This window comes from Protomyctophum parallelum, assembly GCF_964188405.1.
Source record: "Protomyctophum parallelum genome assembly, chromosome: 21".
NCBI classification, from domain to species: Eukaryota; Metazoa; Chordata; class Actinopteri; order Myctophiformes; family Myctophidae; genus Protomyctophum; species Protomyctophum parallelum.
Genome location: NC_139713.1, coordinates 1,432,646 through 1,457,645, shown reverse-complemented (window position 1 = coordinate 1,457,645; position 25,000 = coordinate 1,432,646). Strand labels below are relative to the sequence as shown.

General features: G+C 42.8%; 2 protein-coding genes across 4 annotated transcripts in view; one reads left to right on the top strand and one right to left on the bottom strand.

Annotated features, from left to right (window-relative positions):
- Positions 1-7,493, top strand: part of LOC310879560 (receptor-interacting serine/threonine-protein kinase 3-like) — a gene marked incomplete at both ends in the record, with an annotated part of 21,339 nt that extends 13,846 nt beyond the window's left edge. The window contains one exon of the mRNA XM_083794335.1: positions 7,344-7,493. Coding sequence (XP_083650461.1) covers positions 7,344-7,493 — 150 coding nt within the window. The remainder of the gene's footprint in view (positions 1-7,343) is intronic.
- A 3,869-nt stretch (positions 7,494-11,362) lies between these two features.
- The window catches only part of sptan1 (spectrin alpha, non-erythrocytic 1), a 112,981-nt gene continuing 99,343 nt past the window's right edge, over positions 11,363-25,000 (bottom strand). For all 3 annotated transcript variants that reach the window (XM_083794258.1, XM_083794260.1, XM_083794259.1), the window contains 9 exons: positions 22,929-23,225; positions 19,741-19,853; positions 19,181-19,198; positions 18,946-19,000; positions 17,204-17,400; positions 15,277-15,330; positions 15,024-15,170; positions 12,659-12,806; positions 11,363-11,941 (listed from right to left, as the gene is read on the bottom strand). In XM_083794258.1, coding sequence (XP_083650384.1) covers positions 11,816-11,941; positions 12,659-12,806; positions 15,024-15,170; positions 15,277-15,330; positions 17,204-17,400; positions 18,946-19,000; positions 19,181-19,198; positions 19,741-19,853; positions 22,929-23,225 — 1,155 coding nt within the window. In that variant the 3' untranslated portion in view covers positions 11,363-11,815. The remainder of the gene's footprint in view (positions 11,942-12,658; positions 12,807-15,023; positions 15,171-15,276; positions 15,331-17,203; positions 17,401-18,945; positions 19,001-19,180; positions 19,199-19,740; positions 19,854-22,928; positions 23,226-25,000) is intronic.

Sequence of the window (25,000 nt, the reverse complement as noted above, 5' to 3'; positions counted from 1 at the left end):
GCAGCGCGACCACGTGTAAAATCTGCCATTACGACGACATCAAGGCCTGCAGGCCTATCGCCAACATTAACTGTAGACTACACACTTAGTCGACAAAAACTACATTACATTGTATGTTTGTATTATTCAGAAGACTATGACTAAAACTAAAATAAAAAACAACGCTAGGACTGTCAGGTAGAATGTGTTTACAACGGAGTAAATAAGTAAATAAGTAAATAAGTACTATATCCGCTGTGCTTTATACGTCATTGTTTTAAACTGACCTCACAACGGAGTAAATAAGTAAATAAGTGCCAACACGTCGCAACGTGACGCGTTGTGAGCTTGTAGATCGGCTATTTTCAGCAAGTGTAAAAACAGTCATTATGACGGCATCAAGACCTGCCAAAACACATTTTAGTCGACTAAATCACCTGTAGATTTAGTCGACTAAAATCTTATGACATTTAGTCGACTAAAACTAGACTAACACTAAGACATTCCAGGTGACTAAAATGTGACTAAAACTAAATGAAGTTTCAGTCCAAAGACTATATTATGACTAAAACTAAAATAGAAATTTGCTGCCAAAAACAACACTGGTCACATGTCTGTCGAACTCTGGAAATATAGCAGATATAAATGGAAGCTTGATTTGGGTATTTTAAATTTAAATATAGCAGATATAAATAGAAGCTTGATTTGGGTATTTTAAATTTAAATATAGCAGATATAAATGGAAGCTTGATTTGGGTATTTTAAATTTAAATATAGCAGATATAAATGGAAGCTTGATTTGGGTATTTTAAATTTAAATATAGCAGATATAAATGGAAGCTTGATTTGGGTATTTTAAATTTAAATATAGCAGATATAAATGGAAGCTTGATTTGGGTATTTTAAATTTAAATATAGCAGATATAAATGGAAGCTTGATTTGGGTATTTTAAATTTAAATATAGCAGATATAAATGGAAGCTTGATTTGGGTATTTTAAATTTAAATATAGCAGATATAAATGGAAGCTTGATTTGGGTATTTTAAATTTAAATATAGCAGATATAAATAGAAGCTTGATTTGGGTATTTTAAATTTAAATATAGCAGATATAAATGGAAGCTTGATTTGGGTATTTTAAATTTAAATATAGCAGATATAAATGGAAGCTTGATTTGGGTATTTTAAATTTAAATATAGCAGATATAAATAGAAGCTTGATTTGGGTATTTTAAATTTAAATATAGCAGATATAAATGGAAGCTTGATTTGGGTATTTTAAATTTAAATATAGCAGATATAAATAGAAGCTTGATTTGGGTATTTTAAATTTAAATATAGCAGATATAAATGGAAGCTTGATTTGGGTATTTTAAATTTAAATATAGCAGATATAAATGGAAGCTTGATTTGGGTATTTTAAATTTAAATATAGCAGATATAAATGGAAGCTTGATTTGGGTATTTTAAATTTAAATATAGCAGATATAAATGGAAGCTTGATTTGGGTATTTTAAATTTAAATATAGCAGATATAAATAGAAGCTTGATTTGGGTATTTTAAATTTAAATATAGCAGATATAAATGGAAGCTTGATTTGGGTATTTTAAATTTAAATATAGCAGATATAAATAGAAGCTTGATTTGGGTATTTTAACCAATGTGTGAAAAACCAGTCAAGACATCGAGGTCCGACAAAAACACATGTTTGTCACAGTGTTGTTTTCGTCGACTAAAACTAAAAACGACTACCTTTTTCCACTGACGAAAACTAAATGGAAACTAAATTAAAACTATGCAATGGTGACTAAAACTAAGACTAAATATACTGACAATTTCGTCGACAAATAAAAACTAGACTAAAATGTTAGGTAGGGACTAAAGTGGACAAGAGATCCAGTATAAGTCATTTTACATCTGCGTCTACCCCCCCCCCCCCCCCCACACACACACACACACACACACACACACACACACACATTTTTTTTTAAATAAAAACATACAGGTTTACTCATGAAACTAATTTAACTACACTTTATTTTCTACTTCTAAACTTCTGCTAGCGTATTTAAAGTGTTCTACCCGTCGCCCTGTTGAAAGTCAAACATGTCACTAAATTAATCTATTTTCCTTTTTAATTCAAACGAACAGAAATAAAGATGCTTTTAACTGTAGGCTATACACGTACAGAAAACATTCACCGTTATATTCACCACACACACACACACACACACACACACACACACACACACACACACACACACACACACACACACACACACACACACACACACACACACACACACACACACACACACACACACACACACACACACACACACACACACACACACACACACACACACCTACCTACCTACCTACCTGGAATTCCTGACATTCCTAACAGCCTGCTATCTCCACACAACACACATCCAGACAGCTGCTCTCCCTCTCTCTCTCCCCCCCCTCTCTCTCCCCTCCCCCCCCCCCCCTCTCTCCCCCCCCTCTCTCTCTCCCCCCTCCCCCTCCCTCCCTTCCCCCCCCTCCCTCCCTTCCTCTCTCCCCCCCCCGTGACGCAACTGAACAGAAACCCAGATTATTTCATCTCCTAAAATCTCAACCGTTTCAAACTCTACAAACAAACACAGCTTCATCCGATCGATTCCGTTTAAGAATGTTCGTCGACTACCTTTTCTTTCCCCCCCCCACTGACATAAACTAAATAAAAACGACGCTATTGATGATACAACTAAGACTATACATAATATATTGACAATTTATAATACAACTAAGACTATACATATATTGATGATACAACTAAGACTATACATATATTTATAATACAACTAAGACTATACATATATTTATAATACAACTAAGACTATACATATATTGATGATACAACTAAGATATACATATATTGACAAATAGAAAACTAGAGTAAAGTGTCAGAAGGGACGAGCGGAGGAGAGTTGTATAGGACTAAAAGACAAGTCACATGCAGTGTTGTTTTCGTCGACTAAAACTAAGAGGAAAGATGTTCGTCGACTACCTTTTTCCACTGACGAAAACTAATGGAAACTAAATGAAAACTAAGCTACGACGACTAAAACTAAGACTAAATATACTGACAATTTCGTCGACAGATAAAAACTAGACTAAAATGTCAGGAAGGGACTAGTGGACAAGAGATCCAGTATAAGTCATTTTACTCTTGGTTGCATGCTGAAAATAGCCGATCTACAAGCTCACAACGCGTCGCAACGCGACGCGTTGTGAGCTTGTAGATCGGCTATTTTCAGCAAGTGTAAAAACACTCATTACGACGGCATCAAGACCCGCCAAAACACATGACTAAATCACCTGTAGATTTAGTCGACTAAAATCTTGACATTTAGTCGACTAAAACTAGACTAACACTAAGACATTTCCAGGTGACTAAAACTAAATGAAGTTTCAGTCCAAAGACTATATTATGACTAAAACTAAAATCGAAATTTGCTGCCAAAAACAACACTGGTCACATGTCTGTCGCACTCTGGAAATATAGCAGATATAAATGGAAGCTTGATTTGGGTATTTTAAATTTAAATATAGCAGATATAAATAGAAGCTTGATTTGGGTATTTTAAATTTAAATATAGCAGATATAAATGGAAGCTTGATTTGGGTATTTTAAATTTAAATATAGCAGATATAAATAGAAGCTTGATTTGGGTATTTTAAATTTAAATATAGCAGATATAAATAGAAGCTTGATTTGGGTATTTTAAATTTAAATATAGCAGATATAAATAGAAGCTTGATTTGGGTGTTTTAAATTTAAATATAGCAGATATAAATAGAAGCTTGATTTGGGTATTTTAAATTTAAATATAGCAGATATAAATGGAAGCTTGATTTGGGTATTTTAAATTTAAATATAGCAGATATAAATAGAAGCTTGATTTGGGTATTTTAAATTTAAATATAGCAGATATAAATGGAAGCTTGATTTGGGTATTTTAAATTTAAATATAGCAGATATAAATGGAAGCTTGATTTGGGTATTTTAAATTTAAATATAGCAGATATAAATGGAGTCAGAGGAGAGTCTAGTATTTCATTAATTTAGTGAGAGGAGAGTCTAGTATTTCATTAATTTAGTGAGAGGAGAGTCTAGTATTTCATTAGTTTAGTGAGAGGAGAGTCTAGTATTTCATTAATTTAGTGAGAGGAGAGTCTAGTATTTCATTAATTTAGTGAGAGGAGAGTCTAGTATTTCAATCAAAATATAACTGATGTTGGGGAGAAATCCCTGATCTCCATAAACTGGAGTGTCGCACAAAAGTGGTGAAAATCTTAAATCTACAAGCAAATAGCCGATCTACAAGCTCTCAATGCGTTGCGATGTGGTACGCTGTGAGCTTGTAGATCTGCTAATTTCACTATAAAAAAAGAAAAAAAAAGAAAAAAGGTTTTTTTAAATAATAAAAAGGGGAGTGTATCGTTTAAAAATGCTGACATTCAGTCCCAAAGAGCCTAAACTAGTTTTGAGCTTTCGGACATTTTCTAAATTTTAAAGGAGATTAATTATTATCAAATGTAACAAATATATACTGGATGTGAGCACGATTTGTTTCATATTCCAACGTCTTCACTGACCTAAACATTGTATTTACATATAATACTCAACTCAAAAGGCTTAATCAGACCCAGTGTGTGTCCAGTGGAAACCTCGTATGAATCTGATCTCAGGTCAGAATGGGTTAATCAGACCAGTGTGTGTCCAGTGGAAACCTCGTATGAATCTGATCTCAGGTCAGAATGGGTTAATCAGACCAGTGTGTGTCCAGTGGAAACCTCGTATGAATCTGATCTCAGGTCAGAATGGGTTAAAAACACCACTTTATGTCTCTTTCATCATCATCATCATCATCATCATCATCATCATCATCATCAACCAGGAGATATAATTTAAATATAATAAACATTCTGTCAGAGCTCAACTATGTACACTTCTAACACACACACACACACACACACACACACACACACACACACACACACACACACACACACACACACACACACACACACACACACACACACACACACACACACACACACACACAGACACACAGACAGACAGACATGGCTTTATAAGTTCCTCTTCTGGATGCTTGAGCGTTTCTGTGACTAATAATACATTACACTAGTATCCATTTGTTTAAAATGGATTAAAATGGTTAACACCAACCATTTTGGTGTTGGCATCATGTTATGCTTTAGCTATTGAAAAATAGCAGATCTACAAGCTCGTAGCGCGCCACCGAGTGGCGCGCTATGAGCTTGTAGGTCTGCTATTTTTGGAAAATCAAAGAGAGACTGACATAGAAGACATTTTTAGAATCTGATCTCAGGTCAGAATGGAAAACTGTCGGGATGTAGAAGACATTTTTAGAATCTGATCTCAGGTCAGAATGGGTTAACCCATTCTAGAGCTATGAACTGAATAGTTTTATAAAAAAATATATATAAATATAAAATATAAACAACCGGTGTACGGATGCTCACGGGTCCATTTGGTTTCATTTGCATACACTCTAAAAGACGTTGGGTGTGACTGGGGAGGCGTTGGGTCACTTCTACAGAGCCACTGTGGAGAGAGTCCTCGTCTTCTCAGTCACAGTGTGGTACGGAAACACCACTGACTTAGAGAGGAAACGGCTGGAAAGGGTGGTACGCACAGCGTCAAAGGGTGGTACGCACAGCGTCAAAGGGTGGTACGCACAGCGTCAAAGGGTGGTACGCACAGCGTCAAAGGGTGGTACGCACAGCGTCAAAGGGTGGTACGCACAGCGTCAAAGGGTGGTACGCACAGCGTCAAAGGGTGGTACGCACAGCGTCAAAGGGTGGTACGCACAGCGTCAAAGGGTGGTACGCACAGCGTCAAAGGGTGGTACGCACAGCGTCAAAGGGTGGTACGCACAGCGTCAAAGGGTGGTACGCACAGCGTCAAAGGGTGGTACGCACAGCGTCAAAGGGTGGTACGCACAGCGTCAAAAATCATTGGCCTGGACCTCCCATCCGTCTCCTCTATCTACACCACACGCACTAAGAGCAGAATGCAGAGGGTGATCGCCGACCCCTCCCACCCTGCCTGCTCTCTTTTCACACCCCTGCCCTCAGGTAAATGGTAAATGGTAAATGGTGCATTTATATAGTGCCTTTATCCAAGGCGCTTTACATAGATTGTGCATTACATTCACCCATTCACACACACATCCATACACCGATCGCGGCGGAAGCCATGCAAGGTACCAACCAGCACATCTGGAGCAATTTGGGGTTCAGTGTCTTGCCCAAGGACACTTCGACATGTAAACAGGAGGAGCCGGGATTCGAGCCGCCGACCCATGGATCATTGGACGACCTGCTCTACCTCTTGAGCCACAGTCGCCCCTAGGAGACTCCGGTCTCTAAAGTGCAAAACCTCCCGCTTTAAGAGCAGCACTTATCCCGAGGCCGTTCGCCTCCTGAATGCTGACCCTCTTTTCACTCACACTTTACAGCGTGAAGCTGCTTTGTAAAACGATGAACTGTGATGAAATTGCTATTTATTTATTCAACATGAATTGTAACGTTTTGCATTCTTCTTATTTATTGGTCCCCCTCATATGATGTCTGTACTTTTGTATCGTGTTCTGTCTGATTATGTGATGTGAATATGTGTATGTATCGTATGTATGTTTTTAGTGCACTGAAACAAATTCCAATCAACTCTGTTGACATGGCAATGAAGTCTTGAATCTTGAATCTTTATATCTCTGAGATCCCCGATTTATATTGTAAAAGCAATGTTAATTTAACTCTGAGAGTGTACAAATGGAACGAAGGTTACGTAGGTAACCATGGTTATGTGAGCGATTGGATCACTCCAATATATGATAGTTCCGTCCGCAGGCGGAGCGTCGAGCGGACTTACCGATGATCCCGTGCTAAAAGACACGGGAAAATGACGTGTGAGTGAGGCACCGCCTCCCGAGGGTACTTTGCCCGCACACGTCATTTCCCCTTCCTCGTACCCTTTCCGAGGCGCGATAGATCTCCGCGACTATAATTGGAGTGATCCAATCGCTCACATAACCATGGTTACCTACGTAACCTTCGTTATGTAGCGCTATATTGGATCACTCCAATATATGATAGTACACTACCAGATCAGTCGGAGACCTATCAATGAGAACAAGAGCCAGGCCGTCCCCGTGGAAGCGGCCCGCCCCAGCTCAATCACAGAGAGCCTCCTGTCTCCGAAGGAGCAGAGGCAACCCCTAAAACGGCTTGTTCCAACCGGTTCTCGGGGACCACATTGACGCGGTAGAACCTGGTGAAGGTACTAGGCGACGTCCAGCTGGCTGAGGCACAGATGTCCGAAAGGGGGACCCCCTTAAGCTGCGCCCAAGAAGTAGCCATGCCCCGAACCGAGTGTGCCACCACCGCGGGAGGCAGAACCTGCCCCGCTGAATGGTAAGCACAGGCAATGGTATCAACAAGCCAATGTGACAGCCATTTCTGTAGAGGTGTTTATGGCCGCCTCTCCACTTACAGCAGCGCTGGCTCCATCTACTGCCCCCCCACAAGCAGAAACAGTGATGGCACCATCTTGCACCTCTATGTTCACCATAGCAGAGGTGACAGTAGGGAAGGGTGCCCGACCAATACTCACAGCAACAGGAGCACTGGTAGCAGCAGCCACTGATGCCTCTAGGTGTGTCAGCTCCAGAAATTGTGGGGAATCTGGTGCCTCCGAAGAGAGTTGAGGATGACCTTGGTGGGCAGGCATATCTTCAGGTGACTCTGGGGGAGAAGGTAGTGGGATGATGATCATCCAGCTGAGGGAAATCCTCATAACTCAGGATGTTGAATCTGTTCGTCAGTTTCACATCACTCTGCTGAGGTTGATGATGAATGTTGGGTGAACAGGTGATATTTCCTCTGCCATGTCTGCGACTCCGGGCCTGTATCCAAGGCTCCAAACAGGGTGTTGAGGTGTTTTTGGGTCTCGCCCCACATCGGATCCAGGCTTGTGTATCTAGCCCTGGTTTAGAGAGTGGGGGGGGGGGGGGGGGGGGGGGGGGAATCTGGACAGGGATTGTATCTTCAAGATCCCTATTAGGCCTATTATAGGCATTGACAGATCCCTGTCGTGTAATTTCATGAACCAAAAGTACTTTGTCACTAGAATGTCTCATCTAAGAGACAGGGAGCGTTTACGGTTCACACCTGAAAACAAAGGGTATTGTTCCAACTGTTTGAAGCTCGGTCCCCTGGAGAGCAAGGTTGGAATTCTCCACCGGTGACCATTTGGGTACGCTCTGTCAATGTAACTGTGCCACATTTATCTAAGAAATGACTTTTACAATCTGTCACTATAGAAAGATGAGACTCTATAACTATTAATAAGTGAGTGCAACCTGTACTGATTTAAAAGGTACTATGAGACTATAAGATTATAGTGTTCGTTACTGGGTCAAACTGGTTTAAATCACTCCTTCTGTTCTGTTCTATTTCAGTTCTGTTATATTTAACTCTGTTCATTAGAGTGCTCAGTTTCATCTAAAGACCGGTTATGTTTTAACTACAATTTGTCATTGTATCTTTAAAGTAGTAATCTGTTGTTTTAGTGCAAGGTTAAAAGGTACTAATGTCTAGTGTCTCTGCCAGAGAGGCCCGCCTCTGTAAACATGAATAAGCTAGTAGCCCAGATTTCATTGGTCAAAAGAGTCAGGAAGTGCCTAGTTCATCTACGGAGAGGAGGGATCAGATCTAAAGTATTCAAGTATATAACACCGTGTATTTCTTGTGAACGAGGCTGTTCGAACGAGTCTACATTTGGCTCCACTAGGCTGGTTGGAACAGACAATTGGCGTGTACCTTTTTGAGACATGCTTGCTTTGTAGCAAATTGAATCTTTGTGTTTTACCAAATAAACGCTAAGATCTGGAGAAACCTTTGTCCTGCCTTTTCGTCTTTCACTCCTCATGCGGACTGACACACACATCGGTGAAAGTATACCACATCCCCTATAAAGCTCACAAACAGTTTCTTCAAGAGCATTTAGTCTGATAACCAGGCGACGCTGCTCATCTTCCAGACACAAACAATTTCCACAGCCTGAGGAGGTAGGGGAGAACTGTGGCATAATGCCTTTGTCTCTTAAGGTCATTACACACTGGCGAATTAGGGACGCGATATATTCGTGCGAATAATTTGCATTTAAAAAAAAACAATTGAAGTCCATGCAAGCTTCCACATCAGTGGCGAATGTGCGAATGTGCGACCGTTTTCGCTTTTATTTGTTCGCTCTGGTGGCGTATTTTGCAGAGATTCGCAGGCGAACTGCAACATGCAATATTTCGCATTTTCAGATCGCTTATTCGCATCGCGTCGCTAATTCGCCAGTGTGTAATGACCTTAACTTAGGCTGTTTCAAGCACAGCCGATGAGTAGGCCGGGGAAGAGTGTATCCACCAAATATCAGAGGTTGCAAAAATAATCCACAAATGCTTGTTGCCTGTGCCCTTGGCTTGTCACTGACTTGTTGAGTAGCACTTTAAATTAGATACTTTAAGATACATAGTATAAAAATATAGTTAAAAACAAGTTGGAGTGTCAGGAGTCCAAACACATCCAGCTACAGTGTTGCCAGGTCCACAACAAACCAAACGCTTCTGACACACTCAGCAGCACATCCACACCCACTCAGAGAGAGAGAGAGAGAGAGAGAGAGAGAGAGAGAGAGAGGGGGGGAGAGAGAGAGACAGAGAGAGGGGGGGAGAGAGAGAGAGAGGGAGAGAAAGGGGGGGAGAGAGGGGGGGGGAGAGAGAGAGAGAGAGACAGAGAGAGACAGAGAGAGAGCGAGAGAGTATCAATTGGAGTTTTATTCTTTCACAGACCCAAACGCCCCTGGGAGGGACTTGTGAATGTCGAGGGATACAGGGAGATATCTGGGCACCTCAAAGTAACATTGTCTGTCCAAAATCGTCTGAAGAAATAAAGTAAAGCATTGGTTTGCTTCAGATCACCCCTGTAATCTTTTCATCCATGGCACCCCTGGCTGAATTACATTGTCATTTACTGTAACCCTGATCCTTGATGACATTGAAAACATTTTTAAACTTTATAAAATAGCGCGTTCTCTTCAGCCTCCACAGCCTTCTCCATGGTAGTCTAGTGGTTAAGGTTTGGCGCTTTCACCGCCGCGGCCCGGGTTCGATTCCCGGTCAGGGAACACTGTTTTATGATGAATTCCTGTTCTGTTTTTTAACTATATAGAAGTGTCTATTTGTACGTCTCTAAATGTTTTGATTAATTGAACAATGTGGACCCTGTTGTAAACAAGTGTAATGCTTAATTGGGTCGTCCACTCACAGTTAACAGTCTTTGTATTGAGTTTGTGCTTGAAATGTACTGTAATTCTGCAAACTGTTAATAAATATTTAAATCAATCAATCAAAAATCTCCTTCTCATCTCATCTGAGGCTGCTGGCCAAAATAGAGTCGGTGCTATCTTTTAGTGATTTTGAGCGAGTTATACATGCCTTCATATCTACGCGGTTGGACTACTGTAATGCCTTGTACGCTGGTTTAACAGCCTCTCTCTCCCCGTTTCCACACCACAGCGGAAAATATTTTCCGCAGCCGACACTTTCGGTTGTCGGCTGCCGACACTTTGACTTCTTCCGGGGCTTTGGGCGGTCCCCTACACGGAAGCCTATTTATGGCCTGTAGTCCTCTATTTCGAAGTGGGCGTGAGAGTGAAAAGTGAGTGACAAGCAGGCGGAGCAAAGAATGAGGGGCCCCACCGGGTCTCCTCCCACTGGGAGGGGCCCCACCGGGTCTCCTCCCAGTGGGAGGGGCCCCACCGGGTCTCCTCCCAGTGGGAGGGGCCCCACCGGGTCTCCTCCCAGTGGGACGGGCCCCACGGGGGTCTCCTCCCAGTGGGAGGGGCCTCGGGGGTCTCCTCCCAGTGGGACGGGCCCCACCGGGTCTCCTCCCACTGGGAGGGGCCCCACGGGGTCTCCTCCCAGTGGGAGGGGCCCCACCGGGTCTCCTCCCAGTGGGACGGGCCCCACGGGGGTCTCCTCCCAGTGGGAGGGGCCCCACCGGGTCTCCTCCCACTGGGAGGGGCCCCACGGGGTCTCCTCCCAGTGGGAGGGGCCCCACGGGGGTCTCCTCCCAGTGGGAGGGGCCTCGGGGGGTCTCCTCCCAGTGGGACGGGCCCCAGGGGGTCTCCTCCCAGTTGGACGGGCCCCAGGGGTCTCCTCCCAGTGGGACGGGCCCCCTGGCGACTCGAGGACCTCCAACAATAAATGCTGACACAATGAAGAGTCCAAGTGGTTTCCAGTTGTAACATGTAGGATTTATTCAAGCACTCTGCCGTTAAGATAAGATGTATGGAATATCAATATTAATAAGATGTATGGAATATTGTGTTCTTAAATCCTGCCAAAAAAAAGCATGAGCCTAACAGCTAAACAATCACAGTTCATTTCACACACGTCCACTATTACTATTATTACTATTATTATTAGAATAATTATTAGAATAATCTTTAGGCTAATTAGAGAGAAGTAGAAGGTAACAGATTATAGTGGTGGCTTTACAGACATGCATGTTTCAGCTGTGCATGGTGTGTGTGTGTGTGTACGTTGTGTACTTATATGTGTGTGCGCGCGTGCACGTTACGTCTGTGTGTGTGTGAGTGCGTGTGCGTTATGCGCGTGCACGGTGTGTGTGTGAGTGTAATAAAAGCATGGTGGTTGGTCCCTGGCAGGTGCAGCGAACGCCTCCTCAGTTGACGAACAGCGAGCGGGTGAATTCCACGAAGTCGAAGGCCGACGGCATCTCGCGTCCTTTGGCGTCCAGGTAGGGCTTCATGTGTGAGATGCAGTAGTCTGCCTGCTCCTTGGACAGGTTCTGAAAGGGTTAACGTTAATTATTAGTATTATTAATCCCATTCTGGGCGGGAACCCCTTTTGGTGTTATAGCATCGTGTCGCGCTTTAGCTATTGAAAAATAGCAGATCTACAAGCTCATAGCGCGCCACTGAGTGGCGCGCTATGTAATGCTAATACTACTGCTACTGCTGCTAATACTACTGCTGCTAATACTACTGCTACTGCTGCTAATACTACTGCTACTGCTGCTAATACTACTGCTACTACTACTACTACTGCTACTGCTGCTAATACTACTGCTACTGCTGCTAATACTACTGCTACTGCTGCTAATACTACTGCTAATACTACTACTACTGCTACTGCTGCTAATACTACTACTACTACTGCTACTGCTGCTAATACTACTGCTACTGCTGCTAATACTACTACTACTACTGCTACTGCTGCTAATACTACTGCTACTGCTGCTAATACTACTGCTACTGCTACTGCTGCTAATACTACTGCTACTGCTACTGCTGCTAATACTACTGCTACTGCTACTGCTGCTAATACTACTGCTACTGCTACTGCTGCTACTGCTGCTAATACTACTGCTACTGCTGCTAATACTACTACTACTGCTACTGCTGCTAATACTACTGCTACTGCTGCTGCTGCTAATACTACTGCTACTACTACTGCTACTGCTGCTAATACTACTACTGCTACTGCTAATACTACTGCTACTGACCTGGTAGAGTTCTTCCTTGGTGACGTAGGGCTTGTTCTCCGTGCTCAGAGCGCGGAAGGCGCTCTCGATCTCCTCGCTGGACTTCACGTTCTCCGTCTCACGACTGATCATGAAGGCCATGTACTCCTGGAGCGACACGTTCCCATCCCTGGAGGGAACAATACCAGGAACAATACCAGGAGTTACAATACCAGGAGTTACAATACCAGGAGTTACAATACCAGGAGTTACAATACCAGGAACAATACCAGGAGTTACAATACCAGGAGTTACAATACCAGGAGTTACAATACCAGGAGTTACAATACCAGGAACAATACCAGGAGTTACAATACCAGGAGTTACAATACCAGGAACAATACCAGGAGGAACAATACCAGGAGTTACAATACCAGGAGTTACAATACCAGGAGTTACAATACCAGGAACAATACCAGGAGTTACAATACCAGGAACAATACCAGGAGTTACAATACCAGGAACAATACCAGGAGTTACAATACCAGGAACAATACCAGGAGTTACAATACCAGGAGTTACAATACCAGGAACAATACCAGGAGTTACAATACCAGGAACAATACCAGGAGTTACAATACCAGGAGGAACAATACCAGGAGGAACAATACCAGGAGTTACAATACCAGGAACAATACCAGGAGTTACAATACCAGGAGGAACAATACCAGGAGGAACAATACCAGGAGTTACAATACCAGGAACAATACCAGGAGTTACAATACCAGGAGTTACAATACCAGGAACAATACCAGGAGTTACAATACCAGGAGTTACAATACCAGGAGTTACAATACCAGGAACAATACCAGGAGTTACAATACCAGGAGTTACAATACCAGGAACAATACCAGGAGTTACAATACCAGGAGTTACAATACCAGGAGGAACAATACCAGGAGTTACAATACCAGGAGTTACAATACCAGGAGTTACAATACCAGGAGTTACAATACCAGGAACAATACCAGGAGTTACAATACCAGGAGTTACAATACCAGGAGGAACAATACCAGGAGTTACAATACCAGGAGTTACAATACCAGGAGTTACAATACCAGGAGTTACAATACCAGGAACAATACCAGGAGTTACAATACCAGGAACAATACCAGGAGTTACAATACCAGGAGTTACAATACCAGGAGGAACAATACCAGGAGTTACAATACCAGGAGTTACAATACCAGGAGTTACAATACCAGGAACAATACCAGGAGTTACAATACCAGGAACAATACCAGGAGTTACAATACCAGGAACAATACCAGGAGTTACAATACCAGGAACAATACCAGGAACAATACCAGGAGTTACAATACCAGGAACAATACCAGGAGTTACAATACCAGGAACAATACCAGGAGTTACAATACCAGGAGTTACAATACCAGGAGTTACAATACCAGGAACAATACCAGGAGTTACAATACCAGGAGTTACAATACCAGGAACAATACCAGGAACAATACCAGGAACAATACCAGGAGTTACAATACCAGGAACAATACCAGGAGTTACAATACCAGGAGTTACAATACCAGGAGTTACAATACCAGGAGTTACAATACCAGGAGTTACAATACCAGGAACAATACCAGGAGTTACAATACCAGGAACAATACCAGGAGTTACAATACCAGGAACAATACCAGGAGTTACAATACCAGGAGTTACAATACCAGGAACAATACCAGGAGTTACAATACCAGGAGTTACAATACCAGGAGTTACAATACCAGGAACAATACCAGGAGTTACAATACCAGGAACAATACCAGGAGTTACAATACCAGGAACAATACCAGGAGTTACAATACCAGGAGTTACAATACCAGGAACAATACCAGGAGTTACAATACCAGGAACAATACCAGGAGTTACAATACCAGGAGTTACAATACCAGGAACAATACCAGGAGTTACAATACCAGGAACAATACCAGGAGTTACAATACCAGGAACAATACCAGGAACAATACCAGGAATTCATAAACAAACTGAACAGCAACGATTATTGTCACAATATAGAGCTATTTAACACTGTTACTGAACACACTCTATAGCAATGATTACTGTCACAATATAGAGCTATTTAACACTGTTACTGAACACACTCTATAGCAATGATTACTGTCACAATATAGAGCTATTTAACACTGTTACTGAACACACTCTATAGCAATGATTACTGTCACAATATAGAGCTATTTAACACTGTTACTGAACACACTCTATAGCAATGATTACTGTCACAATATAGAGCTATTTAACACTGTTACTGAACACACTCGGGTCTGGTTCTCCCTCCTCCACCATGTGTGTGTGTGTGTGTGTGAGTGCTGACCTGTTGGGGTCCACCGTGTCCAGGATGGATTCAAACTCCGGGTCGGGTTCTCCCTCCTCCACCATGGGAAGGTCGTAACCCAGAGAGCGAAGACACGACTTAAACTCCTGGTGGTTCAGACGGCCCGACTTCTCCTTGTCAAAGTGTCTGGAATACACACAATATATCAGATACATAGAACACTGTGTTCATAGCATCATGTTGTACTTTAGCTCATAGCGCGGCACCGAGTGCCGACAGGTAGAGAACTTACTTGAACATCATGCTGAACTCCTTCAGAGCCTCCTCTGTCACGCCCGTGGTGTTCCTAGAAAACAATTGATTGATTGATTGATTGATTGACAGTATGTAGCATGGGTACAGTACGAGGACTACGAGGATGAAACCAGAAAAAAGCACTAAAGGTCCCTCTGCACACACATGTTAATGACGTTTAGAAGATTTAGAACACGTTCCTGGGGGTCTGTATGTGTGTAATGTGATCTAGAACACTTTCCTGGGGGTCTTTATGTGTGTAATGTGATCTAGAACACTTTCCTGGGGGTCTTTATGTGTGTAATGTGATCTAGAACACTTTCCTGGGGGTCTTTATGTGTGTAATGTGATCTAGAACACTTTCCTGGGGGTCTTTATGTGTGTAATGTGATCTAGAACACTTTCCTGTGGGTCTTTATGTGTGTAATGTGATCTAGAACACTTTCCTGGGGGTCTTTATGTGTGTAATGTGATCTAGAACACTTTCCTGGGGGTCTTTATGTGTGTAATGTGATCTAGAACACTTTCCTGGAGGTCTTTATGTGTGTAATGTGATCTAGAACACTTTCCTGGGGGTCTTTATGTGTGTAATGTGATCTAGAACACTTTCCTGGAGGTCTTTATGTGTGTAATGTGATCTAGAACACTTTCCTGGGGGTCTTTATGTGTGTAATGTGATCTAGAACACTTTCCTGGAGGTCTTTATGTGTGTAATGTGATCTAGAACACTTTCCTGGGGGTCTTTATGTGTGTAATGTGATCTAGAACACTTTCCTGGGGGTCTTTATGTGTGTAATGTGTGGTTTTAGATCTGTTAGATTGTAGCAGTGAGCCCAGTGTCTCTGATGTCATGGACACTGGACTCACTTACTTCCTGGACTACATGTTGTCTCAGTAAGACAGCCCCTCCCCCTATCCACAAGGAGGAGCAATGCCCCAAAACATTATGGGAATTGTAGTCCAGAAAGTAAGTGAGCCCAGTGTCCATGACATCAGAGACACTTGGCTCACTGCTAACATCTAAAACTACAGATTACAGACTACAACACAATAGTTCCTAATGGTACCTCTACAGAATAGTTCTGGGCGGTACCTCTACAGAATAGTTCTGGGCGGTACCTCTACAGAATAGTTCTGGGTGGTACCTCTACAGAATAGTTCTGGGCGGTACCTCTACAGAATAGTTCTGGGCGGTACCTCTACAGAATAGTTCTGGGGCGGTACCTCTACAGAATAGTTCCGGGCGGTACCTCTACAGAATAGTTCTGGGCGGTACCTGGCCTCTACAGAATAGTTCTGGGCGGTACCTAGCCTCTACAGAATAGTTCCGGGCGGTACCTAGCCTCTACAGAATAGTTCCGGGCGGTACCTAGCCTCTACAGAATAGTTCCGGGCGGTACCTGGCCTCTACAGAATAGTTTTGGGCGGTACCTGGCCTCTACAGAATAGTTCCGGGCGGTACCTAGCCTCTACAGAATAGTTCCAGGCGGTACCTAGCCTCTACAGAATAGTTCCGGGCGGTACCTCTACAGAATAGTTCCGGGCGGTACCTCTACAGAATAGTTCTGGGGTGGTACCTCTACAGAATAGTTCCGGGCGGTACCTCTACAGAATAGTTCCGGGCGGTACCTCTACAGAATAGTTCCGGGCGGTACCTCTACAGAATAGTTCCGGGCGGTACCTCTACAGAATAGTTCTGGGCGGTACCTAGCCTCTACAGAATAGTTCCGGGCGGTACCTGGCCTCTACAGAATAGTTCCGGGCGGTACCTAGCCTCTACAGAATAGTTCTGGGCGGTACCTAGCCTCTACAGAATAGTTCCGGGCGGTACCTGGCCTCTACAGAATAGTTCCGGGCGGTAACCTGGCCTCTACAGAATAGTTCCGGGCAGTACCTAGCCTCTACAGAACAGTTCCGGGCGGTACCTGGCCTGTATCTGCTGCTCCAGGTTGTGCTGCATCCTCATGCCCAGCTGGTCCAGTTGGTCCCACTGCTGCGCCAGGCCCACCGTGCTGTGCTCCGTGTACTTGTTGTCCAGGATCAGAGCCTCCTCCATGGCCGCGCCCAGATCCTCGATCTTTTTCAGCTGGGAGCGCATGGCGCGGATCTCCTGGTGCTTACGCTGGGATAAATATATAACATATATGATGTCCTGGTGCTTACACTGAGATAAATATATAACAACATATATGATGTCCTGGTGCTTACGCTGAGATAAATATATAACATATATGATGTCCTGGTGCTTACGCTGAGATAAATATATAACATATATGATGTCCTGGTGCTTACACTGAGATAAATATATAACAACATATATGATGTCCTGGTGCTTACGCTGGGATAAATATATAACATATATGATGTCCTGGTGCTTACACTGAGATAAATATATAACAACATATATGATGTCCTGGTGCTTACACTGAGATAAATATATAACAACATATATGATGTCCTGGTGCTTACGCTGAGATAAATATATAACATATATGATGTCCTGGTGCTTACGCTGAGATAAATATATAACAACATATATGATGTCCTGGTGCTTACACTGAGATAAATATATAACAACATATATGATGTCCTGGTGCTTACGCTGAGATAAATATATAACATATATGATGTCCTGGTGCTTACACTGAGATAAATATATAACAACATATATGATGTCCTGGTGCTTACGCTGAGATAAATATATAACAACATATATGATGTCCTGGTGCTTACGCTGAGATAAATATATAACATATATGATGTCCTGGTGCTTACGCTGAGATAAATATATAACATATATGATGTCCTGGTGCTTACGCTGAGATAAATATATAACATATATGATGTCCTGGTGCTTACGCTGAGATAAATATATAACATATATGATGTCCTGGTGCTTACGCTGAGATAAATATATAACATATATGATGTCCTGGTGCTTACGCTGGGATAAATATATAACATATATGATGTCCTGGTGCTTACGCTGAGATAAATATATAACATATATGATGTCCTGGTGCTTACGCTGAGATAAATATATAACAACATATATGATGTCCTGGTGCTTACACTGAGATAAATATATAACAACATATATGATGTCCTGGTGCTTACGCTGAGATAAATATATAACAACATATATGATGTCCTGGTGCTTACGCTGAGATAAATATATAACATATATGATGTCCTGGTGCTTACACTGAGATAAATATATAACAACATATATGATGTCCTGGTGCTTACGCTGAGATAAATATATAACATATATGATGTCCTGGTGCTTACGCTGAGATAAATGCCGTCGTAATGGCTGATTTGACACTACAGCTCACAGCTTGTACATCTGCTATTTTCAGCATGCAACCAAGTGTAAAATGACTTACACTGGATCTCTTGTCGACTAGTCCCTTCCTGACATTTTAGTCTAGTTTTGTCAGTATATTTGGTCTTAGTTTTAGTCACCATAGCTTAGTTTTCATTTAGGTTTCCTCAGTGAGAAAAGGTAGTCGACGAACATTTTTCGTCTTAGTATTAGTCGACAAAAACAACACTGGACAAAATGTAGATCTCTTTGTGTGTGTGTGTGTGTGTGTGTGTGTGTGTGTGTGTGTGTGTGTGTGTGTGTGTGTGTGTGTGTGTGTGTGCATAGATATTGTTTTACCTTAGTGGCTTCAAGCTGGGATTCTAAGGTTCCAGATTCTTCCACCATGCAGGACCTGATCACACACACACACACAAGTGAGGTGGTTAGCGTGGTTAGCACTGAATGAGTTAACCTGCTTCACAAGTTAGAGATATAACGCACACGCGCGCGCGCACACACACACACACACACACACACACACACACACACACACACACACACACACACACACACAGATAAAAAGTGATATTACCCGTCCAGAAGATATGTCCTGTTTTAGCAGCACCCGCAAGGAAGGATGGGCGAGAGAGCATGAGTAAACACAGGGGGAGAGAGAGAGAGAGAGAGATAAGTTAACATTAAGCTATGCTAAAACAATCCATGAATGCATTAAAAATATCTTTCAACAATACATATATTAATCAGACCAGTGTGTGTCCAGTGGAAACCTCGTATGAATCTGATCTCAGGTCAGAATGGGTTAATCAGACCAGTGTGTGTCCAGTGGAAACCTCGTATGAATCTGATCTCAGGTCAGAATGGGTTAACAGTTTCTTTGATATTATTTTATTGGTAAAAAGGTCCATTTCTTTCCGTCTGTTAGAAAAGTTCTGTATTTGAAGGCCCCAGTAAAAGATACTGGTTCTGTTCAGAATGTATTGTGTCTTTCCACAAAATAATGCTCAATATGCTCGATGATGAGCCTGATCGATAAGGTGATCATTATCAATAAAACATCCCTAGTTATAAAGGATAGAGAGCGCCACCTTCTGGTCACCTGCACAGCCATTGGTGGAAGGTCAGGTGACTCACCGTGTCTCCTGCAGCCATTGGTGGAAGGCGTTGGCGTGTTGGGCAAACTCCTGCCGCAGCTTGTCGTTCTCCTCCTGCCTCCTCTGCTCCTTCTGCAGCTCCAGCTCTCGCTCCTGTAGGAGAGACACCGTTCATCACCTTCTACAAGCTTCTAGAGACACTTTATCACCTTCATCACCTTCTAGAGACACTTTATCACCTTCATCACCTCTAGAGACACTTTATCACCTTCATCACCTTCTAGAGACACTTTATCACCTTCTAGAGACACTTTATCACCTTCTAGAGACACTTTATCACCTTTATCACCTTCTAGAGACACCTTATCACCTTCTAGAGACACCTTATCACCTTCTAGAGACACTTTATCACCTTCTAGAGACACTTTATCACCTTCTAGAGACACTTTATCACCTTCTAGAGACACTTTATCACATTTATCACCTTCTAGAGACACTTTATCACCTTCTAGATACACTTTATCACCTTCTAGAGACACTGTATCACCTTCTAGACACTTTATCACCTTCTAGATACACTTTATCACCTTCTAGAGACACTTTATCACCTTCTAGAGACACTTTATCACATTTATCACCTTCTAGAGACACTTTATCACCTTTATCACCTTCTAGAGACTTTATCACCTTCTAGAGACACTTTATCACCTTCTAGAGACACTTTATCACCTTCTAGAGACACTTTATCACCTTCTAGATACACTTTATCACCTTTATCACCTTCTAGAGACACTTTATCACCTTCTAGAGACACTTTATCACCTTCTAGAGACACTTTATCACCTTCTAGAGACACTTTATCACCTTCTAGAGACACTTTATCACATTTATCACCTTCTAGAGACACTTTATCACCTTCTAGATACACTTTATCACCTTCTAGAGACACTTTATCACCTTCTAGACACTTTATCACCTTCTAGATACACTTTATCACCTTCTAGAGACACTTTATCACATTTATCACCTTCTAGAGACACTTTATCACCTTTATCACCTTCTAGAGACACTTTATCACCTTCTAGAGACACTTTATCACCTTCTAGAGACACTTTAACACCTTCTAGAGACACTTTATCACCTTCTAGAGACACTTTATCACCTTCTAGGGACACTTTATCACCTTTATCACCTTCTAGAGACACTTTATCACCTTCTAGAGACACTTTATCACCTTTATCACCTTCTAGAGACACTTTATCACCTTCTAGATACACTTTATCACCTTCTAGAGACACTTTATCACCTTTATCACCTTCTAGAGACACTTTATCACCTTCTAGAGACACTTTATCACCTTCTAGATACACTTGATCACCTTTATCACCTTCTAGAGACACTTTATCACCTTCTACAAGCTTCTAGAGACACTTTATCACCTTTATCACCAGGGCTGCACACAACTTTTTTGGTCTAGTACTCAGAAGAGCACCTGGAGGAGTTGCTTGGTGCTCCTAAAATGCGGCGACCCGTCTCGCCGGATGGATAAAAGAGGGATGAATAACTTATAGCAAAACAATATTTATTGGATGAGTGGGGAGTCAATGGAGGGTATTGCAACTCTAGATTTAGCCCTAGAATGGCTCTTGTTGTAGATTCATCCCATTATTAAAAATATATACATTTGCTAAAATCTAGGTCCATGTGTGTGGTCCAGCCCTATGGAATGCATATTATAATAAAAACAAGTTAACAACTTAAGGATAATATGATATGAGCATCAAAGCAATATTTAGATTTTGTATTATTTTGTATTTAAATAACCAATCTACTAGCTCACAACGTGTTGCGACACGTTGTGAGCTTGCAGATCAGCTATTTTTTTAACATGCGACACATCGTACGGCGAATCATACATCAGGCTTCCCTAGTTCCCTTTTGTTTTTAGATGAGGCGACGTACGTAGTCAGACAGTCAGACACACACACATGGCTCCTCTGTGAAAAAAATAAACAGTGTACACTACCCGACTTTACGATAATAAGGGACAGTATGTCGAGACACGGTGTTCATGTTGGGCAGCAGCAGTGCCAGTCCGCAATGCTTTAAACTCTTCCCACTCCACTATGTCGGAACTAAAACCTTAGTACCCGTAAAAAGTCGGTGGCCGGTGCCTAGGCTGTGAGAGACGCTAATATGGTTTCTGCCTCGGATTCGGGTTTTGAGACGGCATCGCACACGAGCAACCATGCTACTCCAACAGCCGGAAAACAAACACAAGCACAGCGGCAAATGGGAAGAGTGCAAAGCATCCAAAGCATGACCTTTTACACCGGGGACTACAGTAGTTTGCTATCTGAAACGGAGAAGAGAAGACGAAACTATTTGTGTAAGGTTTTCCTGTCAACCGCCCTCCGCCTCCTCCCAGGCTCCTAGCACTCAGAAAGAAGCATGGATCCTCCCCCTTATGAGTAAGGACGCGCTGTGATTGGGCCAGTAGCCACTTTGAGTGGCAGTCGGTGGGAAATGCTCTCGCCACAACATTTTCTAGTATTCTGGCCATAATAATCATTCTGGGCGGCCCCAGCTGTTGGTACGCAGAAGCGCTTCCCGGCGCTTGATTGACAGCGCATTTTTAATTTTTACCGCGCATGCGCACCTGCGCACCACTTATGTGCAGCCCTGTTTATCACCTTCTAGAGACACTTTATCACCTTCTAGAGACACTTTATCACCTTCTAGAGACACTTTATCACCTTCTAGAGACACTTTATCACCTTCTAGAGACACTTTATCACCTTTATCACCTTCTAGAGACACTTTATCACCTTTATCACCTTCTAGAGACACTTTATCACCTTTATCACCTTCTAGAGACACTTTATCACCTTTATCACCTTCTAGAGACACTTTATCACCTTCTAGAGACACTTTATCACCTTCTAGAGACACTTTATCACCTTTATCACCTTCTAGAGACACTTTATCACCTTTATCACCTTCTAGAGACACTTTATCACCTTCTAGAGACACTTTATCACCTTCTAGAGACACTTTATCACATTTATCACCTTCTAGAGACACTTTATCACCTTCTAGAGACACTTTATCACCTTCTAGAGACACTTTATCACCTTCTAGAGACACTTTATCACCTTCTAGAGAAAGTGTATCACCTTCTAGACGCTTCCAGGGACAGTTTATCACTGCTATAGAGAGCGTGTGTACCTTGATGATCTTCTGCAGGTTTCTCCAGGTCTCCTCCAGCGCCTCCATGGTGAACCAGGTGTAGGGGTTGGACACCACCTGGTAGCTCTTGATCTGCCGGTCCAGCTCGGCCAGCTGGCTGAAGTCGGCCTGCGCGGAGCTGAGGGAGGAGCGGAAGGCCTCGTGGGCCTCGCGCAGCGCGCGGATCTCCTCCAGGGAGTTGCAGCGCACCGGGTCCGTCAGGTCCTCCTCGGCGTTCTCGAACCAGCTGTTGAAGGCCGACGCCTTCTTGGCGAACGTCAGGAACAGGTCCTCCACCTGGCGGGGAACGGGAAGGGGGGGTTCCGTTAACCCATTCAGACCCGAGAGCAGATTCTAAAAATGTCTTCTAAATCCTGACAGTTTTCTGAAAAACCCTCATGTTTCTATATCAGTGGTTCTCAAATGTAGATGTAGATCGGGGTCTACCTTTCTGAAGTGGTCTAGAGTAGAGTAGAGGTCTACCTTTCTGAAGTGGTCTAGAGTAGAGTAGGGGTCTACCTTTCTGAAGTGGTCTCTAGAGTAGAGTAGGGGTCTACCTTTCTGAAGTGGTCTCTAGAGTAGAGTAGAGGTCTACCTTTCTGAAGTGGTCTAGAGTAGAGTAGGGGTCTACCTTTCTGAAGTGGTCTAGAGTAGAGTAGAGGTCTACCTTTCTGAAGTGGTCTAGAGTAGAGTAGAGGTCTACCTTTCTGAAGTGGTCTAGAGTAGAGTAGGGGTCTACCTTTCTGAAGTGGTCTAGAGTAGAGTAGGGGTCTACCTTTCTGAAGTGGTCTCTAGAGTAGAGGTCTACCTTTCTGAAGTGGTCTCTAGAGTAGAGTAGAGGTCTACCTTTCTGAAGTGGTCTAGAGTAGAGTAGAGGTCTACCTTTCTGAAGTGGTCTAGAGTAGAGTGGGGGTCTACCTTTCTGAAGTGGTCTAGAGTAGAGTAGGGGTCTACCTTTCTGAAGTGGTCTAGAGTAGAGGTCTACCTTTCTGAAGTGGTCTAGAGTAGAGTAGGGTTCTACCTTTCTGAAGTGGTCTAGAGTAGAGTAGAGGTCTACCTTTCTGAAGTGGTCTAGAGTAGAGGTCTACCTTTCTGAAGTGGTCTAGAGTAGGGGTCTACCTTTCTGAAGTGGTCTAGAGTAGAGTAGAGGTCTACCTTTCTGAAGTGGTCTAGAGTAGAGTAGAGGTCTACCTTTCTGAAGTGGTCTAGAGTAGAGTAGGGGTCTACCTTTCTGAAGTGGTCTCTAGAGTAGAGTAGAGGTCTACCTTTCTGAAGTGGTCTAGAGTAGAGTAGGGGTCTACCTTTCTGAAGTGGTCTAGAGTAGGGGTCTACCTTTCTGAAGTGGTCTAGAGTAGGGGTCTACCTTTCTGAAGTGGTCTAGAGTAGAGTAGGGGTCTACCTTTCTGAAGTGGTCTAGAGTAGAGTAGGGGTCTACCTTTCTGAAGTGGTCTAGAGTAGAGTAGGGGTCTACCTTTCTGAAGTGGTCTCTAGAGTAGAGGTCTACCTTTCTGAAGTGGTCTCTAGAGTAGAGTAGGGGTCTACCTTTCTGAAGTGGTCTCTAGAGTAGAGTAGAGGTCTACCTTTCTGAAGTGGTCTAGAGTAGAGTAGGGGTCTACCTTTCTGAAGTGGTCTAGAGTAGAGTAGGGGTCTACCTCTCTGAAGTGGTCTAGAGTAGAGTAGGGGTCTACCTTTCTGAAGTGGTCTCTGGAGTAGAGTAGGGGTCTACCTTTCTGAAGTGGTCTAGAGTAGAGTAGGGGTCTACCTTTCTGAAGTGGTCTAGAGTAGAGTAGAGGTCTACCTTTCTGAAGTGGTCTCTAGAGTAGAGTAGGGGTCTACCTTTCTGAAGTGGTCTCTAGAGTAGAGTAGAGGTCTACCTTTCTGAAGTGGTCTAGAGTAGAGTAGGGGTCTACCTTTCTGAAGTGGTCTAGAGTAGAGTAGGGGTCTACCTCTCTGAAGTGGTCTAGAGTAGAGTAGGGGTCTACCTTTCTGAAGTGGTCTCTGGAGTAGAGTAGGGGTCTACCTTTCTGAAGTGGTCTAGAGTAGAGTAGGGGTCTACCTTTCTGAAGTGGTCT